At 44.7% G+C, this 23,413-nt stretch overlaps 2 protein-coding genes across 3 annotated transcripts in view; one reads left to right on the top strand and one right to left on the bottom strand.

Moving 5' to 3' along the window:
* The window catches only part of ITIH2 (inter-alpha-trypsin inhibitor heavy chain 2), a 38,414-nt gene extending 36,364 nt beyond the window's left edge, over nt 1-2,050 (top strand). The window contains exon 21 of the mRNA XM_006130632.4: nt 1,800-2,050. Within this exon, the coding sequence (XP_006130694.2) occupies nt 1,800-1,947 (148 nt within the window). The 3' untranslated portion in view covers nt 1,948-2,050. The remainder of the gene's footprint in view (nt 1-1,799) is intronic.
* Nucleotides 2,051-7,464: 5,414 nt separating this feature from the next.
* Nucleotides 7,465-23,413, bottom strand: part of KIN (Kin17 DNA and RNA binding protein) — a 28,445-nt gene continuing 12,496 nt past the window's right edge. The window contains exons 8-13 of one of the 2 annotated variants that reach the window (XM_075925995.1): nt 21,757-21,883; nt 16,634-16,684; nt 15,544-15,612; nt 14,439-14,538; nt 11,227-11,327; nt 7,465-8,483 (exon numbers count right to left, since the gene is read on the bottom strand). In XM_075925995.1, the coding sequence (XP_075782110.1) occupies nt 8,421-8,483; nt 11,227-11,327; nt 14,439-14,538; nt 15,544-15,612; nt 16,634-16,684; nt 21,757-21,883 (511 nt within the window). In that variant the 3' untranslated portion in view covers nt 7,465-8,420. Of the gene's footprint in view, nt 8,484-11,226; nt 11,328-14,438; nt 14,539-15,543; nt 15,613-16,633; nt 16,685-21,756; nt 21,887-23,413 lie in introns of both variants that reach the window. The other variant, XM_075925994.1, reaches the window with a different exon arrangement.

Consider the following 23,413-nt stretch of genomic DNA (forward strand, 5'->3'; position numbering starts at 1 on the left):
ATGATTCTGTTCTGTTCATTTCCTCTGGGGCGTCTGGCGTTGGCCACCGTCGGCAGACAGGATACTGGGCTAGGTGGACCATTGGTCTGACCCAGTACGGCCATTCTTGTGCTCTTATTTGTTGCTGCGAATACGTAGCTTTGGTAGGACAGGCTGGACCAGAGCAATGCAGCAGCTACTCTTGGCAGTGGATTTCACCCTCAGTATTAGTTCAGAAAGTAGTGCTGGGGTCGGGAGAAAGTTAGCCCAGTGGGGGAGCTAGGACTCCTCAGTGGACTGTGTTGCAAGTAGGGAAATGAGGGGCTTCTTAACAGTATGAATACAGTGAGATTTCCTTTTGAATCACTGGCAGGCCTGCAGCTTTTAGGCCAAGCCAACTCAGCCAGAACTTCTCCCCGGCTTTTAGGAGTTCGTCTGGTGGAAACCTTGCAGGTTTCAGCTTGAAGCTTGAAACAGACTTGGCTTTGAGGGATTTTTCCAGGGCAGCCACTGCACTTTGCTCTCTGGGGCTTTCTGCTGGAACCCTTCGGGTCGCGTAGGCTATTTCAACCAGAGAAAAGCTGTCTTGGCGCAAGCGGACGTACGTTGCAATCCCTGGCAGTTGCATCCTTCCCCCCTGCAGTGAGCCACAAGGCATGGGCATGCCTCTTCAGGAGTCAGAAATACCTACAGCTCCTGCATTGAGTAGAGCTTTGTACCTCGCCTGCAGCCAGGGATAAACATGCTCTGAACAAGGGATCCCACCTCAAGCAAGGAATGCAAAATAAAACACAATCCCTTTAAAGGGCCAGATGCTAGGAAATCCAACACCCCATGAAATCCACTGGCTACAGCCCTACTTTTATCACCCTAGGCCCTGGGATGCAGAGAGCTACTCTCCATTCAGGTGATGGCAGAGTTGCTCTGTGCAGCAGCCAACCAATACTTGGCCCTAGCTTATTCATTTAAGGCCCAGCTCTGCTAACCTTATTTGCTGTAATCATTGGGGCTGTGGGTGTAGTAAAGTACTAGTCAATGTGAACCATGGTGACACACCTGGGTCCTTACTCCACTGCCAAAGGCCTGGAATCCTCCTAATGGCAGAATACACCTGGCCAGTTGGTTTCCCAACATCACCCTTGCTCACTCCACTCCATCGCTCTGAAGCTTGTTAGCAGCACATACCTTACACTGGAGTTTGAAGCTTTCTTTTCATTGGAAATGAAACATACGAGGACAGTAAGGACCCTCTCCGTGTCGGGTATGGAGGGGGGGAGGGGAGGCAAACCTTGCTCTGTAGGATCCTTCAGGTGAGTCTCTTCCAGACAGCATAGGCAGTGCTCCTCCACACAGGTGGCCCACTTCATCGGGGCCTGATTCTAACACTGTGTAGCATCATATTCTGCAAATAGTCCCTCTGGCATCAATGCCATGACCTGTGGAGAAAGGCAGCTCCTAATGTAAGGTGTCAGAGTCTGGCTGTCCATAAGCAGCATGGCGCAATGCAGCTTCAGCTTCCAAAAGCCCGTTAATTTGACTTTTCTCGCTGTTTTTCCATGTGTGGAAGGTAGCCTCAAACATCTGCTGCCTCCATGCTCAGCCACAAGCAGCAGCAAGGATGCACCTCCCTCCCCCAGCTTCGATTACAACATTGTGCACTTCGGTAGAAGTAGGAATCTCTTACCATTCAATGGAGAGGCTGGGTGATCAGCCACAGGCAACTCCTGCTGACATGATGTTCAGGCCTTATTGCTGCATGAATATTGCTTTTCTGCTTGGACCAGCCTCACCCCTCATCTTTGTTGCTCTCTTTATTGCAGCGGGTTGCAGAAGGACTACAGGACAGACCAAGTGTTTGGAACCAATGTGCATTGCTGGTTTGTACACAACAGTGGCAAGGGCTTCATTGATGGCCACTATAAAGATTATATTGTCCCCAACCTATACCGCTTTCTGAGGAACCCCTGAAAGGTCACATGTCTTTTTTTCCGAACCTCCACCCCAGATTCCTAGCTGTTGTCAGTGTAACAAAACAGACCAACGTAATGAAAGGTGGCTAGCTGGTCTCTAACGGAAGGGGCCGTTGTCCAATGAAAGATGAGTGTTTCAAACTGAAGTATGATGTGGTAAAACACAGCAGGTAGCTTTCCTCTATGCAATGAATATAGACGTGTTTACAAGTTTATTAAAATAAAGCTACATTGTTGGAATCCCGCGTGGTGTTCTCACTGATATGTCCAGTTAGGGTTGCTATCATGCCACTGCATATTTCAACTGAAAGATTTTTCAGAAGGCTTGTAGAAGTGAAACAGGTATTCTTTCTTGTAGCTGACAGCAGTGAAATACAGAATATTAGTGCTTACATCGGCTAACCACTCTGAAAACTAGCTAATGAATCCACCATTAAGGAACGATATGTCTATCAATTTTCATATAAAACTTACAGAAGAATACAGTCAGGTAACTGGAGGGAGAAGGTTGTGCATAGATTAGAGAAAATCAACAGCACAGGCAGCTTCACTTCTATCATCACAATCATCCTTTCCATTTAACTTAAGCACAGCATTTGCTAAACATGCTTCCTGGCTATAGAAAGAAACAGCCCCCAGGCTATGGAATTGAATCAAACACATGCAAAGTGCAATGGCTGTGCTTTCACTTTAACATGGAAACACATGCATTCTACGAGTTAGCATAGGCAATACCAGTTTTATTCAGTGCACACATAATAAAGGCATTACACAAATAAACCTAAATTCATACATGCTCTGTAATATTAGCCAATTAAAATTCACAGTGAAGACGTCAGTCATATTGCCCAGAAAGCTAAACTGGACTTCCTCCTAGAAGGTATCAAAAGGGGAGTACAGGCAGTTCCCGGGTTACGTACAAGATAGGGACTGTAGGTTTGTTCTTAAGTTGAATCTGTATGTAAGTCGGAACTGGCGTCAGCCGCTGCTGAAACTGATCAGTTTCAACCGCGGCTGAATCTGGATGCCAGTTCTGACTTACATACAGATTCAACTTAAGAAACCCAGGCGCCCCCAAGTCAGCTGCTGCTGAAACTGATCAGTGGCTGATTCCAGGAAGCCTGGGGCAGAGCAACTCTGCCTCGGGCTTCCTGTAGTCAGCTGCTGGTCAGTTTCAGCAGCGGCTGACTTGGGGACGCCTGGGGCAGAGCAGCTGGGGTGCTGCTGGGTTGCTCCAGTAGTGCAGCTCCTCGGCTACTGGAGCAACCCAGCAGCACCCCAGCTGCTCTGCCCCAGGCGTCCTGATTCAGCCGCTGCTGAAACTGACCAGCAGCGGCTGAATCAGGACGCCTGGGGCAGAGCAGCTGGGGTGCTGCCGGGTTGGTCTGGAGCGGCGCTGCGGGACCAAACTGGCAGCCCCCAGCTGCTCTACCCCAGGGGTAGGCAAGAAAAGCCTGGTCTGCTGGGGGGGGGGGCACTAGCTGAAACCCCCCCCCCCCCCCACAGCAGACTAGGGAGACGGGGTGGCGGGACCGCCCAAGTCCTTCACAGCTTTGCTCCGTCTACCTTGTCTGCTGACCTGGGAGACGCGGAGCAAAGCCGCGGAGCACGTGGGCAGCGGGACAGTCCAGGCGCACCGCGGCTGTCCCACTGCTGGCGTGCTCCAAGGCTTTGCTCCCCATCTCCCTGGTCTGCTGGTCAGACCAGGGAGACGGAGAGCAAAGCCACGGAGCACGCCCACAGTGGGACAGCCCAAGCGCGCCCGGGCTGTCCCGCTGCGGGCGTGCTCCACGGCTTTGCTCCTGTCCCCCGGTCTGCTGGGGGGGTCCAGCAAAGCCGCTGTACCCCCCCAGCAGACCAGGGACACCAGAGCAAAGCCGCCGCCTGTACCTGGTCTGCTGGGGGGGTCCAGCGGCCTTGCTGGACCCCCCCAGCAGACTAGGGTGACAGGAGCAAAGCCGCCCAGGCGGTGGGGGTCCCGCTGCCTGGGCGGCTTTGCTCCCGGGGCAAACGAGCAAAGCCGCCCAGGCGGCAGCTTTGCTCGGGGGTGTCTGATCTGCTGGGGGGGGGGTCCAGCGGCTTTGCTGGACCCCCTCCTCCAGCAGACCAGGGAGACCGGGAGAAGCTTTTCTCGCCCCGGAGGACACGGGTGGCGACCCGCCGCCCGTGAGCTCCGGGGCGAGAAAAGCCCCGTTCATAAGTGCAGATCCGACATAAGTCAGATCCGCGTAAGTCGGGGACTGCCTGTATTCAACACAAAAGAAAAATGTCACACTGTGGTAAGTGAAAATACCATGCCAGTCTCAAGTATTTCAAAAGCCAGCTTTGAAAATCGTTTTAAATAAGTATATTATTATTCAGTAAATGTGCAAGCCCAGCCTCAGAATGGACAAATGGACCATTTGGGCTTGAGGAATAGGATAGGGAGCCTACAATCTTTCAAAATGGGCTCCTAACATTTAAATTTTTATTTAAGCACCTAAACAGACTGCAAAAGTGATGAGCCTCCAACAGCTTTGACTGAGATTAATAAGAAAACTCAGTGCTTTTGAAATCAGATCCAATATTACGTGCCTGAAACTTCTGACACCCTTCTCTCTACCCGCTACTTAGTCTTGAGATATTCCTGGCTTTGCCATATCTGAACACATGGCCATCAGCAAGTCATTTTTCTTTCTGTACTTTCGCTGGTCTATAAGACAGAGATGCCATCAGCTGCCTAACTCTCAGGCATGTTGTGAGGAATAGTTTTGAACAAGTGGAAAGCATTGTTTATGTAAAACTTTCTTAAAACAAACGCAACTGCAACAGTTATTTTTAAAGCCGCATCTATGCCTGGTGCCAAAAAGAGCATTTCATTGCATATAAAAAGTCTATTTCAGAACCAGTTCATTGCAGTGGATATATGCAAAATCCTGCAATTTACTATTTCACCTGCAGGGGTCCCCTTCAGACCATAAATTCAATAGCATGTGAAAAAAGTGCTGCTTTTATTACTTTAAAATTTTATTTATTTATTAAAGGCAACACACAGAAACTTGTTGGGGAACATTTTAACTGGCCTGGACACTCATTCATGGAGCTCAAAGTCACCATACTATTTCAAACCAGTTTGAAAAGCCATCTCGACAGCAAAGCTACAGAACTTCATTTCATTTACAAGTTTGACTCCAACAACAGAAGTGTGGATGGTCCACTACATTCCACATTCTAGTGACATAAAAAAACCAAACAAAGGTTACTTAAAATGGGTACTAAGTATTCCCATCAGCTTCATTTAGCATGGACACTCTAACGGACAATTTCTTTTCCTCTTCTTTCTTCTTTTTCCTCCTCTTCCCCTCCAACCTGCTCTCTGTGCTATTTATTTGAAAACTGGATGCATTCATCATCTGAAGAAGTGTGTTGTGCCCATGTAAGCTCATGAGACCATGTACATGTTTAGTTAGTCTCTAAGGTGCTGTAGGACAATTTGTTTTTTAAGTTTTTCTTTTATTAACGCTGTGACGTAAGGCGCAGCTAACCACAGCATCCTGCTCTGTCCAAACAACTAGACCAGAGTGGAGGGAGATTTACTCACTCATCAAGAATACCACAGCCAGGTCTTTTGACTTGCTCTGTCTGAAACTACTGAGGCAAGAAAGAGCAGGTGGTTAGAGTTTTTCTAGCAAAATATGCTGCGCGCTCCAGCCAACCTACCTCAGCCCTCACTGGATATTCTCCCCAGTATTCTCTGCTCAAAACTAAGACCCTCCCAGAAGAGAACCCTTGCAGCCGGTGATTCTCCCGGAACATGCCTCCAGCAGCAGCTCTAGCACAAGCCAGGATAAATCTGGTCTAAGAGCCGCATTTCTCTAAACATTCCTCTGAGCAGCAACCCCCTCATTTTCCTGTCTGTAATATCAGGAAACATATTGCTGCTCTACTTCCTCTTATCCACCCACTGCATCCCCATCCTCCTGCCCAGGTACACTCCCACCTGTACCTTCCTTCACCATCTTCTCACCCAGACTCTCCCCACCCCCAACCCCCCCCCCAGCTAGAGTCAAATACATGAAAATGCCACTCTCCCACCTGTCATCACCCCTCCACCATCTCTCACATCTCACCCTCTGGTGTCCTGTCACTTCCGTGATTCAGCTCCAGAGAGTTATGACAAAAAGTCACCCCCTCCCCACTCACCCCCTATTGCTTATCTTCTTCTCTTCTGGTCTTCAGTTGAATTTCAGCTCTTTTAGGTAGGGGCTGAATCTCCCTATGTCTGAAAAGTACCTGGCACAACAAAGTCTCTGTCTCAATGTGGTGCTAGAAAAGTACTACTACTAAGGGAAGATCAGCACAGACTCAAGTGCACCCAAAGACCCTGTTGGATCCAATAGTGCAGGGGTGGGCAAGAGACAGCTAGCAAGCCGTATCCAGCCCCCCAAGCCATTAGATCCAGCCCATGGCAGCCACTTTAAACAGCAGGTTGCTAATTTCTATGCAGTCTGGGCAAGAAGGAGAAAGCTTCACATGCTGTCCCTGCCCCCTAGCAAAATATTCCTGCTCCCATTGGCTAGTTTCCGGCCAATAGGAGTAGAGAAATTTTGCTGAAGGCAGGGGCAGTGAATGAAGCCTCCTCCCTCACCCCTCCTTCCCTGAGCTGGAGCAGAGCCATGGGGAGCAGCTGGCCAGCACACAGCCAGGAAGTCTGCAGAGCTGCTGGCTGGGGACCACCTAGGTAAGTGCCTCCCAGACAGACCCTGCCTCTGGCACCCTCCTTCTTCCCACCCCCAACTATCTGTCCCAGGCCACCATCCAAGCCCTCTGTATCCCTTCTCCTCACCTCCTCCAGGTCACACCTTCCGCCCAGATCCTGCACCCCCACACCCTCCTGCAACCTTCCTCCTGCCCAGAATCCTTTCTTGAACCCATACCCCTCCCTGATCAGCCACCACCCAAACCTTCTCTCCCGCTCACAACTCCCTCCCAGACCCTGCATCCCCTCCTACACTCCTGCCCCAGGCCAGAATGCTCTCCTTCACCACAACTCCTCTTGGACCCTTCACCCCTAGCCCCTACCCCAGATCAAAACCCCGCTCCTTCACCCAAACACCCTCTCAAACCCCACACTCCCTCCTGCACCCCAGTCCTCTATCCCAAGCTTCCTTTTACATCCCACTCGCCATCTCAGCTCCCGCACCTCCTCCACAAAAGTGCAGCCCTTGACCACTTGCCAAAATCATGGAGTGGCCTCCCATTAAAAATTATTGCACACCCCTGCAATAGAGGGATTTGCTCGCTATCGGTATTTTAGTTGAATCAAGATCATTCCTACATCATGCTCCAAGAACACGTGAGATGTAATCAGAGACATATCAACCCATGATGTAACATTTCAGCCTCTTCGCACGGCACTTTAGTTATTTCAGCCAATAAGACAAGACATGCATCGGGAAGTGTGGCTTGATTCACTGGAGAGCACCAGCTGACAACAGTGCTGATTATCCAGAGGCTTTTCAGGAATGCATTGTGCTGAGAGAAGTGTGCTTTTATTCCGTAAATTGCTTTAAAAACGAGTGGTGTACAAAATGTTACACATTTTAAAAACTATTCAAAGAAAAGAAAAGTGACTCATTTGGGATCCACAATAGAGCAGGACAGCAACATTAAGGTGAACAAAGGATTAGACCCTGGGGAATCTATGCCAGAACCACCATCAGTTCATCTCCATTAACTGAGCAGACATGCAGACAAGTAGGTGTGCCATTTCTTTGCTGTGCAGATTCACAGATGCACACTAACCCATAAGTCATGCCACTGAAGGGTGAAGTGTTGGAGTCACTACAGAGGCAAGTCAAGCCATGATCAGTAACGGGAACACAAGTGATGGCAAGATCAGGTTCTGACGGCGGGTGTGGCCTTAGAGTACTGATTAAGCAGATTTTACTGTAATTTGTTGCACTTGCTTTAAAACGAATAAGCCAGACCATTCTTATATACACATCATCAAACCCCAGGAAAAATAATCCCCTACAGTACTAATGCCTTCCTGCTTTTCTTTTAATCTCTTCATTTGTTCTCAAAGCCACAATTCTGTTTTGGCAGCAGGTCCAGAAGCGTGTTATGCAAACTATAGACCATGTTATGTAGAGTACCTGCCTCAAGTGGCCCTTTCCAGTTGGCAACGTTTTATAAAATGTTTAGCATAGTTAAGTAAGTAACCCATTCCAGCACACAGCTACCACCTAATCTTACAAAAGGAAAACAAATTAAAGTATTACAACATAAATACAACTTTGATACAGAATCAGTTTAGACAAGATTTTCACAAATGTTAACACATTTATAGTGGTCTTTACATAAACCTAGGTTGTTTTTCTCTATATACACAAATTTAAAAACCCTGACATAGTAGAGTCTCATGTGTCTGCATAGAGGACACCAATTTGATGTTTCCAAGGAGTCAGCTTTAAGCCACTGCTGTGAGTCTCAGAGGAGTTTGGAAATGTCTTCGTACTGGATACCCTCAACTCTCCGTCCTTTTAAAGGTCCCTGCAGATGAATAAATTGAAAAGACAGAAACAATCCAACTCTGCTTGTTGAATCTCACAGTGGTTAAACATTACAATATAGCAGAACTGAACCAAATCAATCCATTCATGCTCAGTTGTGTTTGCCAAAATGATAGTTGTTATACAGGGGCGGGCAATAAGCCGCCCGCAAGCTGGATGTGGTTCACCAGAGTTAGCCCCTGGCAGTCTGCCACGTCCACTCGCATCTCCCATTGGCTGTGCTTTGCCATTTCTGGCTACTGGAAGTCATAGGAAGTGGCGCAGGCTGGGACACTGCTTCCCACAGCTCCCATCAACTAGGAATGGCGAACCAGGAGCCAACAGCAGCTGCAAGTGGTTTTATCTGCGGATGTGCAGGTAAAATAAAGCATCTGGCAGCTCGCCAGAGGCTAACCCTGGCAAAACACATCTGGCCACAGGTCGTTTATTGCCCACCCCTGCTACTATGTGAATTGCACACAGGAAATTTTGTTCATTGATTTTTAACTCATGTCCAACTTCAATCCTTAGAGACTGTGGACAATGCATTAATGGGCAAGGTCAGATTTTGCAAAGACTGCACATCATAATTATAGAATTATTTACTACTTAGCAAGATTGTAAGCTGGACAGACATTTATATGGGCAGAAATATTCAGGGGTTTAATAACAAATGGAAAGTTTTTGGAAGGGATACAAAATTTCATTCTTGACTCTCTAACTACAGGTTGAACCTCTCTAGTCGGCACTGGTCAGTTCCCAAAGTTGCCAGAACCAGAGAATTTGATGAACCATAGGAGATCAGTATTGTCTAGCAGCATTACCAACACTTCTACTGCTTACTGGGCTTAGAAGACATTTAGGGATAAATTAGAGCTAAACAACAGCACAGAAGACTGAGAGCCAGGACTGGTAGCTGTAAACAATTCTATGGGACCACGGAAAATTTGGACACACAGATGATAAATGGACATCCGGCTAACTAAAATCATGCTGGATCACGGATGCTGTCAGCCCAGAGAGATTCAACCTGTATTAGACATTAGAATGAGATCTTGGTGGGAGAAGATTACCCCACATCCGGCTACTACAATCTTCTTGCACCTTCCTCTGAAATACCTGGTGCTGGCCAGCAGGAGACAGGATACTAAACTAGATGTACTGAGGGTCTGATTTAATATGGCAGTTCCTATGTTACCTATCAAAGTGATCAAATGTACAGGCAATTACTCTGGTTGTCGGTTCAGAGCAGTAATTACACACACAAGTTATATGTGAGCAGATGTCTCAAAATGTGATTCATAGTGTAGTCTTTGAAGTTTGGAAGTAATATTCTAAGGGGAAACTATGGGAATGATAAAAGTCCCTTAAAATCACCACTAGAGGCTGTTCCCAACTGTATGTTTTCTACTGTTTTGTCCAATCTGGTTTTAAGTGAGCAATGGGCCCCTAGTACTTCCTTGGGAGATTTCTTGCCATCACAAATTTTCCTGTGTTATTCACAGTTTATTCTATTTCATGTCTATTTTAGGCAGCCCTTTTTAACTGTTTGTAGAATGATCACTAGAAACTGCTGAATCTACCACACAAAATGAGAAACAATATATACATCTCTAGAAACAAAAGCCTCTAATTTATGCAGGAAAACCTCAAACATCAAGACAGAATCACTGAGTGACATTCTGGCCCCAATGAAATCAATGGTAACTCGCACTGGCTTCAGTGAGGCCCGAATTTCACCCTAAATCTCTCTTCAGAGATTTAGAGGACACATACAAAAGAAGAAAAAAAAAAAAAAAAAAAAAAAGGCCTTTTGCACTCAGGCTCAGCTCAGAGAATATTTTCCAACAAGAAAGGCTGTTTGTAACAAAAATGCAAATACAGTCTTAACTAGAAATAGTATGAAGTATTCAAAATCTATTAAGCAGCAATCTACACACCCCGCCTAATAAATACAGTAAGAGAATGCTCTTTTGTAAGCAACTAGTCGACTAGTCCCTTGACTGGTCGTTCTGCCCCTCACTGCCTCTATCAGAGGCAGCGAGGGGGGGAGGGGAGTAGGAGCCAGTGCTAGGAGGGAGCTGGCTTAAAAACTGGTTTCCCCCAGCAACATCTCTGTGGGGGGCAGGAGGATAATGGGGACCGGGCGTGAGCCAGGAATCAGCTGATTCCTGGCTAGTGCCCAGTCCCAGGATGTTGCACCTCTGCTTTTTATATGTATCAAGAGCCCGTGGGCTCTTAATACATTTAAAAAAGCAGAAGCGCAGAGGGGGGGACCTGGTGCGAGCTGGGACAGCTGATTCCTGACTCACATCGGGTCTCCCGCGCTGCGCACCAGCCTTTTAAATGGAAGAGCCAGCAGGACTAGTCAATTAGTTGATTAAACTAAATGTAACATTCCTAACATACATAAAAGTGCATCCATTTTCCCAGCTGAAAAATTATTTTATCATCATTAACAGAGCACATTTAAATAAATCTACTAACTATCTTTGAAGTTCCATTTGTAAATTCAGTTTCCCTACTGTCTGTTAGAGTAATGAGGCCCATTCAATAGGGCAGCAGATTGGAATTTAAAAGGACTTGGGTTCTATTACTATTGGTCAGCTGCACGATCCTGAGCACCAATCTGTGCTCCAGATTCCCCACCTGGAAAGGGGCAAAAATGATATTCACCCTCTGGGAAGGGCTTTGAGATCTATGCATAAACAATACATTTAAAATATATTTAAAAATGTACTTACAGACTCTATTATTATTGTTGCTGAGAAGTTCTTCTCATTTATAGATTCCAAGATACCTTCATTTCCTCTGTAACCTCCATTTAAAACCAGAACTTTCTTTCCTGAAACAGTCAACAGGAAGAGCTTTACCCAAAGGAACTCTCAGTAACTTTTGATCAAGCCCCTCTTTGCTGAAAACATAGGGCAGAGTCACTTTAGGAAGTCTGTATCTGCAAGAATTGCAGAAAAGTGCATTCTCTCGGAGGCAACGCTCAGCTTTTCTTCAGGGCCTGCGTGATCCTAATACGTCTGGGTGACAGAGATGAAGGTTGTTTTGCTTTTAGGAAACTGCTGATGCCTCTGTCTGACTAGGGTAAGAAGCAGAGCAGATTAGCTTGTCATAATTCACTAGAGTGCATAGGCAAGGGGTGTAGCAATGTGTGCAGCTTGGACATTCTCTGAAAAAATGCAGCATTCACCCTCCTTGTCCAAGGAGGTTTGCTGCAGGGAAGGAATCATTTTCTTTCTAGGATCACTCCTATCTTCCGACGTACCTAGCTATTGCTGATTGACTTTTTTTGCTCCTTAAATATCAGAAGCGTATTATCAGCTGTGGCCACACCTCTGCATGGGTACACAAGAGAAGAGAGTTGTCTTGCATCCCCTCCATCTTGGAGATCATATGAAGGAATCACCTCAGTCCAGAACTTCATATCTAATAGGAGCCCTGGTGAGCTTCTAATAGCTTATAATACGTAAACCTTCATCTTTTTTCCACAATCCTTATTTTTCCCCTCATCTCTCACAAAAACATTCCTAAATAACTAAATCAAGGTCAAAAATCCAATATTCAGAAGTAACCTTACAATCACAAACTCTGGACAATGGAGGAAGCGTCAAGGTGACAAATACCTCAATGACAGGGATGTTAGCGTGTAACTGGTTAACCGAAAAGCTGTTGCTTACCGATTTATGTTACTGATTAAATTTGGACTATCTGGGGAATCAGCTGCACCCCCCTGCCATCTAAACTTGGCGGGGCGCTGGCAGGTTCCAGATGCATGCTGGCTTCCAGCAGCCAGCCCTGCTCCCAGGGAGCTGGCTGCCTCCTGCATGCTCAGGGCTCTGCTAGCTCCACTCCTAGGGAGCCAGCTGCCCCCCTGCAGGTTCTGCATTATGCATAATATGTTTCATTGTAGGTATAGTATGTAATATATGGATGGAAAATGCATACTGAGAATGACTGGGGACAATCAGCAAAATTCTTTGGAAGGCTCCCACCAATACCTGCTGGCAGCTAAAGAGAAATACTTGCATCTAGTGAAACCAAATGATTACATCCAAAACATTTTCCCCATCCTTCTTAGAATGATCATAATTCCTCTAGAAAAGGATGTTAAAATCACCAAAAAAATGCAATATTTGCACCAATAGCAGCCAAAGGATACAGGGCACATTACAGAAATATTTTCATAGAATCATAGAATCATAGGACTGGAAGGGACCTCGAGAGGTCATCGAGTCCAGCCCCCTGCCCTCAAGGCAGGATCAAGCTCCGTCTACACCATCCCTGACAGATGTCTATCTAACCTGTTCTTAAATATCTCCAGAGAGGGAGATTCCACCACCTCCCTTGGCAATTTATTCCAATATTTGACCACCCTGACAGTTAGGAATTTTTTCCTAATGTCCAATCTAAACCTCCCCTGCTGCACTTTAAGCCCATTACTCCTTGTCCTGTCCTCAGAAACCAAGAGGAACAAATTTTCTCCTTCCTCCTTGTGACACCCTTTTAGATATTTGAAAGCCGCTATCATGTCCCCCCTTAATCTTCTTTTTTCCAAACTAAACAAGCCCAGTTCATGAAGCCTGGCTTCATAGGTCATGTTCTCTAAACCTTTAATCATTCTTGTCGCTCTTCTCTGTACCCTTTCCAATTTCTCCACATCTTTCTTGAAATGTGGCGCCCAGAACTGGACACAGTACTCCAGCTGAGGCCTAACTAGTGCAGAGTAGAGCGGCAGAATGACTTCACGAGTTTTGCTTACAACACACCTGTTAATACAACCTAGAATCATATTTGCTTTTTTTGCAACAGCATCACACTGTTGACTCATATTCAACTTGTGGTCCACTATGACCCCTAGATCCCTTTCTGCCATGCTCCTTCCTAGACAGTCGCTTCCCATCTTGTATGTATGGAACTGATTGTTCCTTCCTAAGTGGAGCACTTTGCATTTCTCTCTATTAAACCTCATCCTGTTTACCTCCGACCATTTCTCTAACTTGCTAAGGTCATTCTGAATTATGTCCCTATCCTCCAAAGAAGTCGCAACCCCACCCAGTTTGGTATCATCTGCAAACTTAATAAGCGTACTCTCTATCCCAATATCTACATCATTGATGAAGATATTGAACAGTATGGGTCCCAAAACAGACCCTTGAGGAACTCCACTTGTTATCCCTTTCCAGCAGGATTTAGAACCGTTAACAACCACTCTCTGACTACGGTTATCCAGCCAATTATGCACCCACCTTATCGTGGCCCTATCTAAGTTATATTTGCCTAGTTTATCAATAAGAATATCATGCGAGACCGTATCAAATGCCTTACTAAAGTCTAGGTATATGACATCCACCGCTTCTCCCTTATCCACAAGGCTCGTTATCTTATCAAAGAAAGCTATCAGATTAGTTTGGCATGACTTGTTCTTCACAAACCCATGCTGGCTATTCCCTATCACTTTATTACCTTCCAAGTGTTTGCATATGATTTCCTTAATTACCTGCTCCATTATCTTCCCTGGGACAGACGTTAAACTGACCGGTCTATAGTTTCCTGGGTTGTTCTTATTCCCCTTTTTATAGATGGGCACAATATTTGCCCTTTTCCAGTCTTCTGGAATCTCCCCTGTCTGCCATGATTTTTCAAAGATCATAGCTAAAGGCTCAGATACCTCCTCTATCAGCTCCTTGAGTATCCTGGGATGCATTTCATCAGGACCTGGTGACTTGCTGACATCTAACTTTCCTAAGTGATTTTTAACTTGTTCTTTGTGTATCCTATCTTCTAAACTTACCCTTCTAAACTTACCCACATTGGATTTTAATCCAATGTGGATAAGAACCGCTGGCGAGGAACAAAAATAGTAAAATGACACTTGCCACCATAACCCTCAGATGACAGCGGTCATCAGATGCAGCTCTGATAGCTGGTTTGCAAATAAATTCACCTGGTGCTGGTATTACTGTCTCCAGATGTGTCTGGTCAAGTTTCAGTTTGTCTCCAGAATCAATCATCTTTACCACTGCTGTGTATTTGTCAATTACCTCCTGTCATAGAAAATTAAATACATTTATCTTCAAAAGGGAAAAATACCTAAAACTTGATTATACGCTTATTAAAAAAATACAGATGATTTCTAGCAAATGGCCATGTAACATTAATTATGTAAATACATCAGTAATTACTAAACAATAATTACTTAACTATTAACTTTTTTAAATGGTTTAAATAGCAAAGAAATTCAGAAACACAAGTCTTAAATATTCAAAAGTGTGGCAAGTGTTTTCAGGTGCCCAACTTCAGAAGTCTGAAAGGGGCCTGGGTTTTTAGAAAGTGGTACGCAATCACCTTCTCAAAATCAGACCACTGTCTCTCAGATTGGGCATCCAAAATAACTAGCTATTTTAGGCCATTTCTTTTGTCGTGCTAGATCAGATGAGTGGTTTCTCTAGTGCAGTATCCTGTCTCTGACAGTGGCCAGTACTAGCTATTTCAGAAGATGATCGGATGCTTCAGACCATTAGGCCAGAGTGACCAAACTGAACAACTTGTGAATGTATGCAACCCCTCTTCAGAGGTAATTTCAGATTTTTATACATCAAGGCCAAACAGAAAATAACTGCAAAGTCAGGGATTGAAGTACCATTCGCAGCTCTTTGTCAAACCTCAGCAACACAGCTTTAAAAATGACTGTATGGTCTAAGGCAACTCATTGATGAAATCAGAGTCTGAAGAAAACATTAACAAGAGTAAACTTACTAGAATGGAGTTATCAAGAACTAAAGGGTGAGTAAATGCTCACAAGCCACTATTTTGATTGGCAATAAACCCCAAGTGGCAATAAACCCCAAGTCACTCACTATCCTGGAGAAACTGAGAACCAGGTAAAATAACCCCCGGATAAAGTTAAAGGGAAGCTCTCATTCTGATAGTTGAGGTTCAGTCACTACCACCATTAAACAAACAGATGTTTTCTAGTTGCTGTGGAAACAGAACAGTGTCCAATCACTTTTATTCACAAACTTTGAATAGATAAAATGCTGTAGACTTACCTTAACAACTGCTTTCTTCTTATGATACTTCTCACCAAGCTTTTTTGTTACAATTTTTACAACAATTTCCTGGAGAAGGGAAAACAGGAAAGAAAAAAAGCGCTCTCAAATAAAAACAGTTACTCTCAACGTGTTTACATCACAATTCACTTAACTCCAGTTGTCCCCACAAGCAGACACTGATGCTGTGCTATGTAGTGTCAGTAGGCAATGTCACTTCTAAGACAACACATAAAAGAACTTGCCTTTGTGGTGGTGTTCCTGCTACAATTAATTTCTGCCCCACTGAGGCTATGTCTAGACTACACTGATCTATTGGAAAAAGGTACATAATTGCACTCCGCAATTTGCATACCTTTTTCTGATAGCCTCTTCTGAAAAAACTTTTCCAAAAATTGGCCCGTCTACACTGGGCCAAATTTCAGAAAAGCCTCCTCTTTTGGAAGAGCCCTTCTTCCTCGTGGAAGGAGGAAAACAGGGCTTCCGAAAAAGCACGTCTGCTCTTCAGCTTTTTTTTGCGGAAGAGCAAACGCGTTCCCTGGACACAGTAGAATTTTTCTGGGATACAAAACCCTGTAGTGTAGACATAGCCTGACTGAAAACATACTTAAATTTGAATTCAGCGTGTTATGTGACAGCCTTCTGTGGAGTGCTGCACAAGGACTGACCCAGGACATTTGGACCTAACAACAAAACCCTCAACACCCTGAGCTGCAAGACACAGCTCAGTTAGTTCAAAGGCTGTAGCTTACAACTAAACCTCATTATGGTCTAACCACTAGAGTGGGGAAAGAGGCACGCTGTTAAAACTGCATGTAGGTAAAGAAACCGCTACAAAGGAAGCCATCACTATACAAAAGAGCTTAAGTACTTGAAGTATACTGCTTCAGAAAAGTAAATATTGCACAGCAGCCAGGAAAAGCGAGGAGAGATTTACAAATTCACTTATATGATCATGTCTGTTTGGAAAATAAAAATGTTCATATTCTGCTCTTGGATCTGTATGCGTTGCAAATCAGCAGGAGCAGTGTGCATGCTCCCAAAAAGGCAGAATTCGCGCTAATAACTATATAAATATTCAGATACTTACAGGTTGCAACCAGTAATCTGTCCGGGCTGTTCTTTTCTTTTCTTCCTCAAACTACAGAAGAAAAAGAAAGTCTTTTATTTTGTGGGGGTCATTTCATATTATTGCAAGGTGTCTACCCCCACAAAACCTGAACAAGTTCTAAGCAGTTAGCTATCAAACCTAAATGAAATAGTGCAGGTGTTTGCAGGATAGATGCGAAGAAGCCCAGAAATACACATTAGAATAACCATACAGAGTCAGACCAATGGTCCATCTAGTCTAGTGTCCTGTCTTCCAACTAGGGATGTAAAATCCTGTTTAATTAGTTAACCAGTTAAATATTAAATGTAACTGGTTAATTAAACGGGGGCTGGTGGGCTGCTCCAGCTCAGTGGGCTGGAGCAACATCCCCACACCTCCCAGATGGGCTGGAATGGCCCCCACACTGCGGGCAGGGGCTGCTTTAGCCCAGCTGCATCCAGCCCACATGGGCTGGAAGCTAGCAGCCTGGCGAGACTGGAGCATCCCTCTGCCCGTGGGGCTGCTACTAAGTAGCAATTAACCATTACCCAGAAAGCATTACCTGTTCACATCCCTACTTCCAACAGTGTCAATGCCAAGTGGTTCAGAGGGAATGAACAAAAGAGTTCACCAGCAAGTGATCCCTCCCTTGTTATTCACTCCCATCTTCTGGCAAACAGTCTACAGACACTCAGGTCATGGGGGTGCATCCCCGACCATCCTGGCTAATACTCTTCAATGGATCTACCCTCCAAGAACTTACCCAGCTCTTTTCTGAAACTCTTTATAGTTTTAGCCTTCACAGCAACCCCTGGCAATGAGTTTCATAGGCTAACTGAGTTGTATTTGTTTTAAACCAGCTGCCTATTAATTTGATTGGGTGACCCCCCCCCCCCCCCCCCCAGTTCTTGTGTTACATGAAGGAGTAAATAATATTTCCTTATTCACTTTCTCCAGAACAGTCACGTTTACACAGACCTCTATCATATCCTTAATCATTTCCTTTCCAACCTCAAAAATCCCAGTCTTCCTAATCTCTCCTCATATGTAAACTGCTCCATGCCCCTAATCATTTTTGTTGCCCTTCTCTGTCCGTTTTCCAGTTCTAATACACTTGAGCCTCTATAATTTAGATGTGTCTGATCCAGGAACCATTGTGGTTTGGACCCTGGCAAGGAGAGGAGGAAGCAGCTCTATGCACTACAGCTCCCCCTAGCGGGGGAATGGCAGCTCCGCACAATCTTTCTTCAGAAGCTTTTCCCTCACTACTCCCATAGGTGGTGCCTGGAAGTGGTTACACCCAGACCTCACATCCTCATTGCCCTCACACATTCTCTGTCACAGCCTCCACCCCCGCTACCCACAAGTGTGCTTCTGCACCCTCTCTCCCTCCCAGACCCCATATATATTGCTAACTATGTAACATCTGAAATAAAAGTTTAGTACTTTGCAAAATGTTTCTATTTTTTACTTCAAAACCAAAAGTATACATGAGCACCCATGGTCCGGAAAATTCCATAATTCAGCATAGCCTATTTCCCAAGGTTGGCAGATTAAAGAGGTTCACGTGTTTTTGGTTTTGGTTTTTTTGAGATGGGGCAACCAGATCTGCAAGCAGTATTCAAGATGTGAGTGTACCAAGGATTTATATAGCAGCATTATGATATTTTGTATCTTGTTATCTCTTTTGTTATGGTTACTAACACTGTGAGCTTTTTTTGACTGCCACTGCACATTGAGTGGGTGTTTTTTCAGAGAACTACCCACAATGACTCCAAGATCTTTTTCTTGACTGGTAACAGCTAATTTAGATCTCATCATTTTATATGCATAGTGGGGATTATGTTTTCCAATGGGCATTACTTTGCATCTATCAACATTGAATCTCATCTGCCATTTTGTTGTCCAATCACTCATTTTTGTGAGGTCCCTTTGTAACTCCTGCAATCTGCTTTGGACTTAGCTATCTTGAGTAGTTTTTATCATCTGCAAATTTTGCCACTTTATTCTTTACCCTTTTTCCCAGATCATTCATGAGAATGTAGAATAGTACTTGTGTCAGTACAGAGCTTTGGGAGACACCACTATTTACCCCTCTCCATTCTGAAAATTAACCATTTATTTCTACCCCATTTCCTGTCTTTTCACCAGTTACTGATCCATGAGAGGACTTCTCCTCTGATTCCATTACAGTTTACTTTGCTTAAGAGCCTTTGGGGAATGACCTTGACAAAAGCTTTCTGAAAGTCTAAGCACACCATATCCACTGTATTACCTTTGTACACATTTGCTGACACCCTCTATTAGATTGGTGAGGCATGATTTCCTTACATAAAAGCCCTGTTTACTCATCTCCAACAAATTATATTCAGCTGGATGTCTGATAATTCAGTTCTTTACTATAGTGTCAGTCAATATGCTTTACACTGAATTGTGGCTTATTGGCTTGTAATTGCTAGGATCACCTCTGGAACTTTTAAAAAAATGTTACATCATATTAGCCATCTTCCCATCATCTGGTACTGAAGTTAAGTGATAAGTTACATACCACACTAAGTAGTTCTGCAATTTCACATTTGAGTTTCTTTACAACTCTTGGGTAAAAACCATCTTGCCCTGATAACTTATTACTGTTTAATATATCTTTTTCTAAAACCTCCTCTAAGAACACCTCAATCTAGGACAACTCCTCAGATTTCTCCCCTAAAAAGAATGGCTCAGGTGTTGGAATCTTCCTCACATCCTTCCTCAGCAATGAAGACAGATGCAAATAATATATTTAGTTCTCTACAATGTTCTGATTTTAAGTGCTACTTTAGCACCTTGATCATCCAACAGCCCCAATGATTGTTTGGCAAACTTCCTACATCTGATATACCTACATTTTTGCTGTTCGTTTTTGAGTCTTTGGCTAGTTGCTCTTCAAATTCTTTTCTGGCCTTCCTAATTATAACAATCGACTTGCCAGAGTTTATACACTTCCTATTTTCCTCTGTAGGATTTAACTTCCAATTTTTAAAGAATGCCTTTTTGCCTCTAACTACTTCTGGTTCTCTCGGTTTTTAATTTGGGCTATATATTTAATGTGAGCCTCTATTACAGTGACTTTTTTAAAGTTTTTATGCAGCTTGCAGACATTTCATTTTTGGGATTGTACTTTTTATTTTCCATTTAATTAGTTTCCTCATTTTTATGAAGTTCCACTTTCTGATGGTAAATGCTCCTGTGGTGGGCTTCCCCAGATATTAAATATAATTATAATTGCTGTTATCAAGGATTCAGATATATTCATCTCTTGGACCAGACCACTTCACTTATGACTAAATCAAGAATTCCCTCTTCTTATGAGTTCTAGGACTAGTTGCTCCATGACTAGCAGTCATTTAGGATGTCAATAATTTTATCTCTGAGCCCCATCATAAGGTGACATATGTCTAGTCAATATGGGGATAGTTGAAATCCCCTATTATTATTGGGTTTTCTATTTTTATAGCCTCTCACATCTCCCTGAGAATTTCACAGTCACCCTCACCATCCTGGCCAGGATGCTATATTCTTATTATTCCAGTATGGAGTTTCTATCCTGAGAGAGTCTATGGTATACCGTATTTTCCGGCGTATAGGGCGACTGGGCGTATAAGACGACCCCCTATCTTTTTAATTAAAAGATAGGGTTTCATCTTATACCCCAGCGCCCCTCCGCCTCCTTTGCTCCCGGTGTCCCTGGTCTGCTGGAGATGGTCCCCAGCAGACCAGAGGCACCGGGAGCAAAGCCGCAGCAGCTTTGAAAGCCTCGGGAGAAGCCGGCGGGGGGGCATCCCAGGCGCGCCTGGGCTGCTCCCCCGCCGGAGCCCCTCCGCGGCTTTCAAAGCCTCGGGGGAAGCCGGCGGGGGGGGCATCCCAGGCGCGCCTGGGCTGCTCCCCCGCCGGAGCCCCTCCGCGGCTTTGAAAGCCTCGGGGGAAGCCGCGGAGGGGCTCCGGCGGGGGAGCAGCCCAGGCGCGCCTGGGATGCCCCCCCCGCCGGCTTCCCCCGAGGCTTTGAAAGCCGCGGAGGGGCTCCGGCGGGGGAGCAGCCCAGGCGCGCCTGGGATGCCCCTCCGCCGGCTTCCCCCGAGGCTTTCAAAGCCGCGGAGGGGCTCCGGCGGGGGAGCAGCCCAGGCGCGCCTGGGATGCCCCCCCGCCGGCTTCCCCCGAGGCTTTGAAAGCCGCGGAGGGGCTCCGGCGGGGGAGCAGCCCAGGCGCGCCTGGGATGCCCCCCCGCCGGCTTCCCCCGAGGCTTTGAAAGCCGCGGAGGGGCTCTGGCGGTGGGGCATCCCAGGCGCGCCTGGGATGTATACCCGGCGTACAAGACGACCCCCGATTTTTGGGGGATGGTTTTTAACATCAGAGGTCGTCTTGTACGCCGGAATATACGGTAGTTTGGTTCATTTCCGATTTGTACTATATTTGACTCTATGCTTTCTTTCCTAAATAGTGCCATTCCCCCACCTGCATGATCTATTCTGTCACTTCTTAATAAAAGGATACAAAATGTGTATGTGCCCCATTGATTATCATCATTCCACCATGTTTCTGAAATGCTTATTATATTAATAGCCTCATTTAATACCAAACATTTAAGTTCACCCAACTTAATATTTAGACTTATGAGAGCCAACTGAATGGGACTTTTTCATGAAGATGAAAGGCAGCTTGCTTTAGACTTTTAAAAAGTTTTGTCTAGAATAAAAATACTTCTCTTGTAAAAGATGTAATAAGCTAGGGCACCTGAAAAATCCAGACCCCTGGACCTGCACCCAGAATTAAACAGGGCACGTGTAGAATTGCAGGCTTTCGTATTATGTGGAGTAATAGGATCATGTAAGAGGTGAGCTGCTAAATTCCACCCATCCTGGAGTTTGAAGTCCTTTCACAGGTAGCCCCAATTAGGCATATGAACAGTTAACCAGCAGCATCAAGTACACATGACAGCAAGGGACAGAGATCCCTCTTAATCAGTTAGAACTAAGGTTTAACTGGTTAACTGATTAACCAGGATTTTATGTCCCTAGCCCTAACTAGAGGGCAGCTGTATTACCTTGGATTACAAAGGCATAGATCTCTAGGTAAAATTCTCACTGTACCTCCATAATCTCATCCAGTGCCGATTTCTTCTTCTTCTCTTTTGATTGACCGGAGCTGTGAGCAGATTCTTTCCGTTTAACTGACCCTGCTCCTCCCACCATCTTCAGTGCATTCGGTCCAAGCGCACTGCTGGAAGAGGGTTTAGATTATAGCACAACATTGTTTCCATTCCTAGTCTTAAACGGACACTTTTACTGAGACATCCCTGGTGAACAGGCTATGCAGAGAAGTATAGCTGATTGGCCTTCAACCCCGTCACATAATCTACATGGATCCTGCACCAGATTTCACTGAGAAGCTGTACGGACACAGAAGCAGATAAGTTTGCCGAATCAAGGCACTTCATTGTAAACTCTGGGGCAGGATTTTTGTCTTACTTTTCTGTTTGGATTTCAGGCACTTCTAGAAGCAAAAACAATCTTATGGTCAAACCAGCCTATTGGTCCAAGACTTTGATGGTTGCTTCAACCATTTTAATACAAAAATGTTTCTTCCAGCACATATTACAGGGAAATGCATCTGTGAGCAGAGGTTCATTAGGTGGACAAAAGCCTGTACGTTAAACATAACCTTTCAGATTGAATTGGGCCATATATACTGGTTTTTCTATAGGAAGCTGCTGCGTTTATAGACCATGAACAGAGCAGTCAAAATCCTATACCTGAATATAGATTTGTTCATGTTTATTTTGAACCTGAAATTTTTCATTTTCTTTGACTGATTTTATGAAAGAACATTCCTGATTTTGCAGGAAGTCAGTGAGTTTGTTTGCTTTGGTAACAATATTTACTCTCTCATGTTCAAACAATGCTTCCTAGATGTAAAGTGCTATACAAGTACTAAAAATAATTTAAAATAAAGCAGTGCAGGTTATCATAATCTAGATAGACTCCATGAGTGTTTTACTTCTGCATTAATGTTACAGAAGTCTTGAGCCAGGGAGCATCTCTGACTCTGCTTGAGAAATTTAAGTCACTTGACACACTAATTCAACAGAGGTCTAGTCAGACTAATTGCACGTAATAGCCAGAGAACACTCAGAACAGCATTTCTTGCTTATAGTTCTAGTCAGGGAAGTTTGTATTTTAAACCCTGTAATCACCATGAACACTACCTGGGAGCGTACCTCTTTAGGTGTGATTAATAACACAGTAACTCCTCACTTAACATTGTAGATATGTTCCTGAAAAATGCTATTTTAAGCAAAAATGTTAAGCAAATCCAATTTCTCCATAGGAATTAATACAAATAGGGGAGGAAGAGGTTAGTTTCCAGGGGAAAAAATGTGCATGACAGTATATACACATACAGTATAAGTTTTAAACAATTTTAAATAGCATTTAATACTGTACACAGCAATAATAATTGTGAAGCGGGATTGACGTTGCGGAGTCAGAGGGTGTAATATTTCTCAGGGAATATCTTGCTTCTAAACGATGAACAAGCACTCAGATAACTCTCAAGGGTTAACAGGTTAATGCAGCCTCACTCTGCAAGGCAGCATGGACAGAGGCAGGATGGAGGAAACACAATAGACCTGCTTTGTGGAGATGGGAATACAGCAATGGTGGCTTGATTGGGCGTGGTGGGAGGGGAGAGAAGGGAAGAGAAGTGAGATATCCTGATATCAACACCCCCCTCCTCCACAGCAAGCAG

This window comes from Pelodiscus sinensis, chromosome 1 (assembly GCF_049634645.1).
Source record: "Pelodiscus sinensis isolate JC-2024 chromosome 1, ASM4963464v1, whole genome shotgun sequence".
NCBI lineage: Eukaryota > Metazoa > Chordata > Testudines > Trionychidae > Pelodiscus > Pelodiscus sinensis.